The sequence below is a fragment of the Clinocottus analis genome, unplaced genomic scaffold (assembly GCF_023055335.1).
Source record: "Clinocottus analis isolate CAN_PGR_092001 unplaced genomic scaffold, fCliAna1.0.p SCAF_2, whole genome shotgun sequence".
Lineage (NCBI taxonomy): Eukaryota > Metazoa > Chordata > Actinopteri > Perciformes > Cottidae > Clinocottus > Clinocottus analis.
The window spans coordinates 6,543,095-6,555,161 of NW_027175931.1; the positions used below are offsets into that span (position 1 = coordinate 6,543,095).

The 12,067-nt window shown below is 41.4% G+C and overlaps 1 protein-coding gene across 2 annotated transcripts in view; it reads left to right on the forward strand.

Annotated features, from left to right (window-relative positions):
- The window catches only part of kcnab1a (potassium voltage-gated channel subfamily A regulatory beta subunit 1a), a 93,237-nt gene that overhangs the window by 65,773 nt on the left and 15,397 nt on the right, over positions 1–12,067 (forward strand). For both annotated transcript variants that reach the window (XM_068584901.1, XM_068584902.1), the window contains exon 3: positions 6,141–6,178. In XM_068584901.1, the coding sequence (XP_068441002.1) occupies positions 6,141–6,178 (38 nt within the window). The remainder of the gene's footprint in view (positions 1–6,140; positions 6,179–12,067) is intronic.

A 12,067-nucleotide genomic window follows, 5' to 3' on the forward strand; every position in this document is an offset into this window, starting at 1 on the left:
TTTACAATGCCACAAAGACGTATCACGACTCGTCGCCCTAGAGCACATCGTCGAGCTGCTGGTGGCGGGCGCCCCATGGTCCTTCGCCGCGGAGCACGTCGCCGTGCCGCCGCCGGTGGAAGGCCCATCATGGTCCTTCGCTCTGCCGCAGCACCAAGACGCTAGTAAACCATTTATGTTTACCTGCATATAACTTAGTACTTGCTTTATTATTTAGAACAAACCTTCAACTTTAAACACGCTTTTGACTTCCAAGCTCGACTGCTTTTGACTTACCAGTTTTGAAAAAAGAGAATACAATGTATTTATTGTTAGAGTATGTATTATTTATCATTAATCCAGTTCAATTAGATGTCTGTAATAATAAATATTGTTTTGATGTTAATCAATTCAACTTTCTTTATTATTTGATAGTCAGTTGTTGACTGCATACAGATTTATTACAACTGTTGGCTACTTCAATACATATGGATCGAAATCATAAAGCGCGAGTTTGACATCTTTGTGATCTTCTGGCCCTTTGCTTGAGGAACTCTCTCTAACTGGACCCAGCTGAATTTTAGTTGAAGACCCCTACTTGACAGTTTTAAATGGCTGAACTCATATACAAACATTAAATGTGTGTAGTTTAGGATTTAATAGCAGTAATAATTCAATATTCTGGGGTACATTAGGAGAAAGGTTATCTTACTGATGTCGTTTTTTTTTGTTGTTGTTGTTGGTTCATTTGCTGTGTGCTAATGTAGAGAGAATCTGAACCAGCAGATTAATTAGTATTCCACACACACTGTCAGGAGCAGAGTGCAGGACGGAGGGAGGGGCGATGAGATGTGTACAGAAAAAAATTATAATAAAAATATGCAACTCCTGCCTTGGCAGTTTTGAATCTGTCCTAACGGTCTCCACCTCTTCCACTCCTCCTTTCTCTCCATGAACTGAGCTTTCACTCTAATCCTCTCTGATCCATCTTCTCCTCCCTCCATCTGTATCCAAACTCATCATCAACTCCTTCCTTCGATGTTTGGACAGGAAGAGGGAAAATAAACATTGAGACATTTCAGCGTAACAGAAATTGAGCCAATAAATGCCTCCTTTCCTTTCTTACTTTCACTCACACTCACCTTTTCCTCCCCACTTTCCCAAGTTTTCCTCCCTCATTTTTTGTTGTTGCTTTTTTTTTGTCCCTGTGGGCATTGTTCACCAAATAACAAGCTGCTCACATCAGCTGCTGGTACGAGCAGCTTGTTATTTGGTTAAAAGAGGTTGGATAGAGGTTAACGCTGTGCTCAGGCTGGATCAAGAGGGCACACACATGCACACACAGGAAGAAAAACACTTGACATTTGCAGATGCTATTTTATTATCATGCATAAGGAAAACTGTTTTGCTGTATAATAACAGTACTATATAGTAGTGCATTGGATAAGTGCTGCTCCCTCTCTTTCCTGGCAGCAGTTCACTTTTCACAAACCCACTCCGCAAACAATAAAACAATAATTTCACATTGCAGCACTGTACAATTTAGTCAGTTCATTTTATACGCATCGAAGAATCTCACATTCTCTTTCCGCGATGTAAAAATCTCTCACCGGTTAATTGTAACTGAATTGATTTATAAAAATAAATGATAACTGCAGGAGAGAGGCCTGCATGGTGGATTCATTGATAAGTGGAGCCATTTGTGACCTCAGCACAATGTCACTATTTCTTCATTCACTGATAAAAGACTGACGGGGAGGTATGCAGTGGCTTCAGTGTGCTGTCAACACAAACACACACACACACACACACACACACACACACACACACACACACACACACACACAGGTTCCAAACGGTGCTAATTGGTTGGGGGAAAATGGATAAACAGAGCATTTGCATGAGCAAACCCATTTAATTAAAAAAATTGTTGCAAAAGTTTGCAATCGGCCGTATAGTGTAAGCAATGCTGTGTGAACCCAAAACGTATTCCCCCCTCACCGATGCCACACACTGTCCAGGTCCATATTGGCTCCTGCATGCTTGCTGCACTGCTGTGGTGCAATTGACTGATGAATTATTAAAATGGTGCTCCCAGAAAATCCTGCAGTTTTGAGAGGAAAGCGAGAGGATGGACCTCAGCTTGTTTTCTCTGTGGTTCCTTTGCAGGGGAGATTCGGAGAGGATCGACGTGTACTTCACGGCCCTTGCTTTCCTCTAATCCCTTTTCTAGTTTGACTTGTACCATTTGTTAAAAGCTACTAAGGCGAGCAGGCAGCCTTTGACCGCGGAGTTACTTTCTCATCACATTTGTCGTTTTTTTTCAAGGTCCACGCTTTGTGTCAGACCTGCTGTGATGATTATGGTTGATCAGTAGTATTGTGCAGCAAGTGTAAACAGCAATGTGAACATGATGCAACTAAAAGCAAAAGCCTTGCAACAAATACTAAAGCCTATTATCTCTGATACTTTGTCGGAAAGAAGTTGAAAACACTTTGATATAATAACAAGAAGAAGGCTTTGGAAAACAGCATGACAGACATCAGCCTCAGGAATGCTCAAACAGGTGGAGAAAAAAAACCCGGAAAGAGATTATTTTGGTGCTGTGTTACATTGTAAAGGATTTGTATTGTTTTGTAAACCGGGTAGTCCGCTGCTGAACGAGTAGACGAGACAGAAACAGGTGTAGATTCAACAGTATAGAGAAATGCGTAGAAGAGTCAGCACCTGAAGAGACGGTACAAGAGACGGTACAAGAGACAGGGCCATGCAACTGAACTGAAAATAGGTGCAAAAGATGGTGTGTGTGTGTGTGTGTGTGTGTGTGTGTGTGTGTGTGTGTGTGTGTGTGTGTGTCCTCATGCAACGATTCAAATGACGACTTACAAAAAGTTACTCCTCATTTTTCATGCACTTTCCTGAAAAAAGCCATCAACACATGTCTACTTCAGCTTGTTAAATGGAAACTGTCTTTTCATAATAAACGTCTGTACACACAGGACATGACTTGTTTAGATTTAGGCCCCAACACGTCTTGGTTAGGTTTAGAAAAATGGTTTAGGGGCAAGGGTTCCACTGCCCCTGTGTGGGCTGTTGCATTATTTTTATTTCCTCATTCTTGATTACATGGATAACACCTATGAATTACGGCGCATTATTTTTCATATTTATAGCCACAAAAGCTGGATGAGACCGGCCGGCCAGGAGACAAATTGGCGTCACGGCTGCTGTGATTCCATCACAAGATAATATCTGGTGTTACACGCTTTCAAATAGAGGCAAAACTGACAAAAACAATCATTATTGTATGAATGATTCATTCATTATTAATTAATAATTGAGTTTAGCTCCTTGAATTGTTTAAAAATGTGTCTGTTAAAAGATAACACAGTTACAGTATTCCATATATACGCAAAGTCCACAACCAGCTCAGAGATGTAGAGCTTCAAAATGAATCCAACACAAGAGTATGACTCAGTTTTTCTATCTGTAGGCAGACGAGCTGAAAAAAGGCGGAAAACGAGAGTGAGGTTGGTTAAACTGAGACGCCAGAGAGAAATCTTTCATCTAAATGTGTGCCATCCATCACGCTGCCAGGCACACAGACTGGAGTCAAGACTGAATCAGGTTAAAAGGATTCACAACAAAGCTGAAAAAAACAATTGACACCTCTTGCCAGATCTAAATCTCTATTATCATTTTCTCGCTCCATGTTCTCCTCGCTTTCTTTCTCATTCACTTCTTTGTCCTTCTCTTCAGCCGTGAACGTTTGGGCTCATGTCAGCTTCGTCTTGCTGCTTTTGACCTCATGATTGAAGTGCTTGTCGTGTGTGGCTACACGGCAGAAATATCCCTATAATGGGAAAATATGATATACAATACTGTATTATGAGGAGGAAAAAAAACGTTGTTGAGAGGAAAAGATTGTGGACAGTGAAGTGATTTTAAGTTGAGTTAGTTTGAATTTAAAAGGTTTACTTGAACACCTTCAGCTTTAGGAAAAAAGCACTGCAAGGTTGTTCGATTTTGTATTGTTGCATAGCAACACTTTCGGCACTTTTCATTAGCAGCTGCCCCTAATAAAGAAAAAGAGTTTGCCAGTCACAGGGCCTTAATTCAATTCAATTGATTTTGTATTGCCCCAAAATCACAAATTTGCCTCGGAGGCCTTTACAATCACGGTTTAGCAGGGAGAAAAAAGGGAAGAAACCTTCGGGAGAGAAACAAGAGGAGCATCCCTCTCCCTGAATGGACAGTAGTACAATAGATGTCATGTGTCCAGAATGAACAGAGTTACAGCACAGCTACTTCAACAGAAGAGGAGCTTGATAACTGAAGGCTCTGGCTCCCATCCAACATCGTGAGACTCTAGGAACCGCGAGCAGCCCTGCATTCAGTGAGTGCAGCTCTCTCTCGTGGGGTAATAATGTCCATCAAACAGAATATTCAGTTAAACCGATAAGAGCAGTGGCCTTGACTTTCGAGCTATGCAGGGAGTTCTTCCCATGCTAAGCTGCTACTGGACTTCAGTTTCCCCGTACTGGAGACACATTCACGTCTTTATATACGGAAACGCACACAAGACACACTTTGCATGCATGTGTGTATGATCGTGCATGTACTGTATAATAAGAGGAATTTGTAATGGCTGTAGCGGAGATGCAGTGGAGGCTTACTGAGACCGCCATGAGACCGCCATGGTTGCTGCTGTTAACAATGTCCAGAAAGCAACTTTTCCCCCCACCGGCAATTATCATTATTTTCACCCACCTAACTCTGAAAACTGAAACGACTCCGATTACGTTACGATGCCGCCGGTGATGCTTGTGGAGAACGGCAGCTTTCTGCTCCTCATCGAGTTAAGGTAATATACTTATGCACCAATAGATCCAATTCATCCGCAGGGTGTCATGTGTAAGTTAAACCTCCGAGGAGTCAAAGATATTGCAATGTATGGTTCACTGAGCTCTATTGCATCGTGACATCCTGTCTGTCCAAAGGAGTAGACGGTTAAGCGACGCCCGTCTCTGAGGTATTTCAATTGTTTTCAGACATTCGAGCCGTGGAGGTCAACAGTATCAGAGGAAGAACGGTCTCTTCATTTTGTCTGTGAGAAAGATTAAATGGGGAGTTAAAACAGTATTATGGCCTGAAGGGAATTCATTAATAAATAGATCTCGCCTGAAAAAAGAGAATACTTAAATAGCTGGAGGAGTTGCTTAGTATTATGTATGATAAATGAAGTGAGGCTAAAAGGTCACAGCTCTTGGTACTAAAGTCATGTTTTTATCCATTGTATTTTGAAAATGTTCAGGATAACGACCACATTTATATATATTTTCAGATATAAAGAACAATAGAACAAGTTCATATAATTGGCTTACTTGATGATTTATTAAACAATAATACAGATATTGATGCATTTGAAATGTTGAAAGTTCAAGTTGACTTGACTGTAGACATATAATATTCACAGAACTTTAATTAGCAGTTTAATGTAAAGTTAAAGTATAAGTTATTAGATATGTATTGTTGGCTTATTTGCTGGTATACATTATACTCACATTGATATTGGCCTCAAAATGTCAGTACCTGTCAGGTTTTTTATACCAACAAAGTCTCATATACTCAATTTTCATGTGGTGAACAATGTCCTTGGTCCTCCCCTGCCACAATTAAAATGCACTGAAACACTGAGGATCTCATATCTTATCAAGGAGCACAGGACACACTCATAAATCGTGCAGCATTTAAAGATTTGCACCAGACATGTCTGTAAACACTTTTGACATAATCTGAAATGTTTCCTCGACAACAAAGCTACATACATAATTCAGAGAGGGAGTGTGAGGGGATTTAGGGTCTCCTCTGGTTGAGGTGGCTGAGCTTTGTGTCTGGTTTATCGGCATTGTTTGCAATATAAACAGGAGCATGTTGTCAGACACACACACACACACACACACACACACGCTCACAAACAAACACAATCACAGGGGACACAAGGTCTTCCAAATATGCCAGTGAAAACAGAAAATCCTTGGTCAGATTTTTCTCTTGGGAATTTAATCCAGGGATTACTGTCGTGGTGTTTACGCCAGGTTGTCAAATACAGCCACATAGCAATGTTTTCTAATGTTGAAATGTCTTCCTCTTCTCTGCAGGTACATGGGTGACATTTGGAGGGCAGATAACAGACGAGGTATGATCGCTTCCCTTTATTTTGTATGAGTATTTAATCTTAATAGACTGTCGCTTATTCATTGATATATGTTGTTGTACTGCAGTCATGTATGAACGCGCTTTGAATGTATTGTGTATATAAACATGACCATGTTGTTCATGTTGCCCAGTGTCCATTGGTCTGGAACACAACGTGTAAACAAGAACATTCCTAACATATGACACAAAGAACAAACGATATGGGACCAACAACTTCTGTTGTCTGTGTGGTAGATGTGTTCAGATCCTTTGATTTGACATATGAAAAAGTCTTTCATGTGGATGGAGTTTCATGTTTTCTCGATGTAGACACAGTAATCAAACTCCAACACACAACAGATGAAAAAATGTCCTGAGCCCCTCCCAACTCATCAAATAACTGACGCTTCGTCTGTGGCCCCGAGCATCAAACTGTGACGCTCTATTCAGTGTAATACAGATGCTTAAAGGTGCTTCGGTGCATCTGGATCAGACGCTGGGGGCCACAGGGCAAGCTTTGGTATTTGAAGTTGGATGTGAGACCATGTTGTCATTGCACTAACGTTCGAACACTGATGAATGAATGAATATATGTTATTAATCCCCAATGGCAAATATGTTGTAGTCAGAGTATCACCAGAACAACATATAGAAACAACAGGGATGAAAGATATATACAAAAATAAAAATAGCTGGGATGAAATATATGTACAGCTTAATTTAGGAAATTAAATTACATTGAACTTAAACAATAGAGAGTGCAAAAATGAAAAGTATGTATGTGTGTATGTACAGTGATTATTCTACAAAGGAGCTGGCAAGAGGTGACTTATTGTAAAGTCTTACAACGAGTGATACCTCTGAATTGAACTCCAGAAATTTCACAAGACCATTTATGCCAAAAACCTATTGCTAAATGTAATTCTCAGTGACCTTTTAAAATGCAGATCATGGTTGACTGCACAATTGAAGAGCGGTGTTCAACCATTTTTGTGCCTCTTTTGTAATCTGGAGGCAAGTTATACATTTTTACTTTGACTCAACCTGCAGAATCAATAAGGAAAGGATTCGTTCAGCGTTTCATTTTTTTCCTCACACTCTTTCAATGAATGTATACACAGCTGCTGTCACAGTAAACCTTGATCGGAACATTAGCTAATACCTACAGGTTCAATTAGCCTGTAGCTTAGTTTGCTCCCTCTCATGATGTCATGACAGAGGCGGACAACCTTCACAAAGACTTTAGGAGCATGCTTAGGGTCAACACATCATGTGTTCGTGTTCGTACTTAAACTCGAACAGGCATTGATGTTGCTGCTGTGGTCCTCACACACACACACACATATGCACACACTTCGATTGGGTGGAGGAGAACTAATCTCACCCCATGGGACACAGAACCGGTAAGCTCACAGTATTATTTGCTTTACCTTCAGCCTTATAACTCACATGGTACGCTCAATGCTTATAACGCCTCTTCTCTCCACTATTGTGAAAGTCCGCAGTTCAATGTCTCCGTTATCAGCGAACAACAATTCATAAGAGAAAGGCTCAGATAAAATCTCTTTAAAATCATACCTTGTTTACTAAGTTCTCAAGAGATCATTTTTAATCTTTCATTATACGCACACAACAGTACATCGGAAATAACAACCCAAAAAAAAGGCAGTTTTGCCGACAGAGGGTCTCAGTGGATTTGGTGGAGCGACCGCACAACAGAGTCCACCGCGGTCCCGAATGCCCCCTTAAATAAACTAAATTGTCCTCAGCAGACTCCATGGCCTGCACAACAACTCTGACACACAAACACAGTTACGACAGCACATCTGTAACAGTGCTACCCTTAGTTAGGCATAACACTGACAAACACGTACGCAAACAGTGAGAATAAGTCTCATCTGTCCCTTTTTATTTGGATAATTTCTAATAAGGCATATTAGAGAGGAATTCCCTGAAAATGCAGTCGGACTATACTGGTATTCTGCAAAAGAGCTGCTGAGCATCTGGACCAAAATGACTGGACACTGGGAGAAACAGCTAGCTTAAAAACACTCAAACCGTCATCTCATATCTGTACACACACAGAACATGAAGATGAGTATTGAATTCAAAGACCTTATCTACATTGATGAAAACATGTGAATGTTCAGTCATGACTACGCTTTCTGTACTCCAACGCCAAACTCTGCCCGGCAGACATTTGTGTTTTTGCGCTGGCAACTTATCACCTCGCGAGATCTCAGAACAATATTCCGCTTTGAGCAACGTTCTTCCCATAATGCCAGATATTTTTTATTACAAACTGTCAGTGGCAAAACAAGCCCTTTTAGTAGACAGCGACGTAATCAGTGCCTGATTACGTTGCAGGTCATACAGCCGCTCTCGCTCCACAGTGGACCGATTTCAGAAAGTGTTGTCCCGAGTAATCAGTTCGACGTTAAAACACGGTAAAATGGAGTCACGGTTGAAACATACCCAGGTCTTGAAGTCACTGTGAGGTTTCCAGAAAATCACAGCAGACTCCAGGAAATAGCTGAGCCCAATAGACCCTTTTTATACCAGGGCCCGTACCCACCTGAATGGAACAGGGTCATAATTAATGTTATTGCTTACACCTGTGTTTATCCTGCTAGGACGCGTCAAAATGACTGCTGTGAAAAGGGCCTAACGGCTTTAAAAGTGCCGTTTCCCCTTACTTCCCGGTGTCGATGCTAAGCTAAGCTAATCAGCTGAAGGTTCTAGCTTAAAGTGTATTATGCAGAGTGAGAATAGGGTTTCTTACATAACAATACGCTTGTTGAAAGGTGTATATTTACTCGTATGCCTCATCAAAGCGCTAAGTTTGCTTCACTCGTCTCGGCGGCAGCACATTCCCAGACAGACCGCTCACAAGAGTGATGGTGGGCTGCAAGTTAACACTGCTTTCTCATTCAAAAAGGCCAAAAGTAGATCCATAAATCACAAAGGGAATTGAAGAAAGTGTGTCTTGTCGATTTTAACTTTGATGTTAGGAGTGTGGAGGGGAGGAGGCAGCGCAGCCATAAAATCATCTCACAGCTGTGTGGGTAGTATGTGGGAGGCTACCGCAGCCTTGATTCTGGGGTTGTGAAAGATGAAATGTTTGTTTTTTTTATCCTCAGTCATGACTGTTCTTTGTATGGAAACCAAACCTTTTGTGCCCTAGAATAAAAAAAGACAGAAGCCTGAAGCGTAGCCACCCATGTATTTCTGCAACTTGACAGTGACTCAGTGTTTTTCCGAAGGTGAGGGCAGAAGTGGATGTGTGGATGTTTGTCCGTTGCAGACAGATTGTCCTTGTTTTTTTTTTCAAAAAGAAACACTGCACCATTTGGCCATTAGTCACCTTCAGTTTGTCCAAAATCTGTGTAAGCAACAATGCTTCAGGAGCCGCACAAACGTCATGACCTTGTAAATGTCGCTTTGAGCTCTCCACCACAGTGATTGACCTTCCGTCCTCCAAGACTCATTGTGACTGAGCAATCAGCAAAGGCCAGTCATCCTTTAAAAACCGACTATCCCGGCTCTCTGCTCGTCTGTGTCTCGTCATCTGTCTCCATGAAGCTGTCCTCAGCATGTTTCTCACCTTACCTAGCCTTTCATGCAAAACATTTAATACCCACTGCGTGTGCCCTGAAATTCTCTCCTCTTTCCATTAACTTGTCTATCCAGCACTTCATCACTTCTTCAATGTTCTTCCAACTTTTTCTTTATCCCTCCATCTATTTTCTTACCTCGGCAAAAAAAATATCCCATCGCCCCACCTTCCTTCACTTTTATTAAAAAATGACCCTCCACTGCCCCCAACAGTTGTGAAAGAGATTGTTCCCTGTATGTGCACTCAGCAGAGAGAGACCAGTGGGAGAAAGAAGATACTCTGGCATCCTAAGTCTTTCTCTCCTTCAGTGACCCCGACACTCTCTTTAACCTCTCCATGATCTAGCTTTATCTGTCTCATTCTGCTGTGTTTGCCTTCATGGCAGTTATTTTGCCCTCTGTACTTCCTCCCTAACTGCCCATTCAACTGTCTCTGAAAGCAGTGCGTTGGCATCTGGTAATGACGAGATGTACTAGAGATATAGTACTGGTTATACAAAGAATATCATTAGTTCTCTTTCACAGACCACATGGGAGCAGTCTACTTCACATTTTAGTACCCATTTTTATTGACTTGTCAACCCTTTATTTGTTTATCTTTTTCAATCTTTTATTATCATTTATTGTCTTTATTTTGCTTCTTTTGTCACATCATTTCTCCGCCTTTGTTTTATAACGTTTAACACCGTATTCAATAGTTTTTTTTTCTTGCTTAGTACTTTGGTTGAGTCCTTCAAAGCGACGTCTTTTAAGACACTAATTAAATCAACTGTATTTTGATTTCATCATCGACACACGATGGCTTGGACTGTTGCCCAGTCTGCACTGGTTGCAGAGAGAAGGCCGAGACAGATTCTCTTAAAAGAGATTATTTAATACTTCTAGAAACAACACCTCCGCTGTCTGCCACCATTAAAACAGCAGTACACACACACACACACCTACTTGCTGCACATGCACTTGCAGGCACATACACAGCGGCTTGTAAACACAAACACACAAGCGCCACGTGCAAAAAAAAACAACTTCCTGTCAACACGCGTTTCAGAACTCAACTCATGCACACAAACAACTCCACAGGGAGATGATGCCAAATTCACTTACAGTCCTCACGTTATGAAACTTACCACAAGGAAATTGGATCTCAGTCTGATGATTTATGGGTCACCATGTCTCCAAAGATATGTAGATATATCTGCACATATGCCAAAAACACACTAATAAAAAGCAGGAGCACCTGATAACTAAAGAGGAATGAGTTGACGTCACCTTACATCGGTGTTTCAACAGAAACAAATGTGTCCGTTATCCCACATGAGGCCGTGATCCCACTACTCAACAGACTTACAGTAAGCTGTGTTTGAGCATGTGCTTTCCAGCAGGCCCCTTGGTGTCCTGCTGCAGCGTGGGAGATACAGTGCTGCGCATCCTGCAGCATGTACAGTGTATATGGTTATAGTGTATTTTATACACTGTCTTAACACACCCTTTGCAATACAGGGCGCTCCTGTTAAACCTCTGTGCACAGCTCACTCTTCGGCGCTGCCAGGCCTGCTGCACTGCTGTTCATGTAGCGTTTCATAAGCCAGCCCGGCCTCCAGCTGAGGACTCCAGGGGAAGGTTATGCTCCAACAGAAGCAGCTCATACAATTTGATATAGTTTTAAGTGTTACAGCTTTTCTTAACCTCTACATTCAAAGTCTGCCATCATGGGGAGAGCGGTGTGAAATCCTTTAAGTGCACTCAGTTGTCCACATGAAAAATGACAGAAATAGCTTTGTAAAGAATGTAAGGTCAAACCTTTGCTTGATCTCTAACGTCAGCAGACGTCCAGTTCTGATACAATACTGTACATATGAATTCCTCCATGGCAGACGTTGTTATTGTCACTGCCGAAGTCAGAGCCCAGAATATCAAACCTGCACATATTCTAAATTCACATAATCATCTATTGCTTATAAGCGGGCTGACCGCAAACGGGTTATTGAAAAGTACAGTACAATACAAAAAGGTAAAACCACGGTAGATGTCTTTGCTTTCAAAAGACGCTCAACCTAAAAAATATAGCAGCTTTTTATCCCAAAAGTTAAACCATTCTAACAATTCAGTTTGCTGGCACATTGGTTGTATTCCTGGTTGTGCGTTCTTAGTGTTCTTTGGCCTGCGTCTCTGACTTTTGTCCCTTTTTTCACCTCTTCTGGCTTGTAGCGTTTGCACCTGTACTGCGGGGCTGTGGTGTTTTGTGCCTCTTCGACTCAACTTACAGTGAAACAAT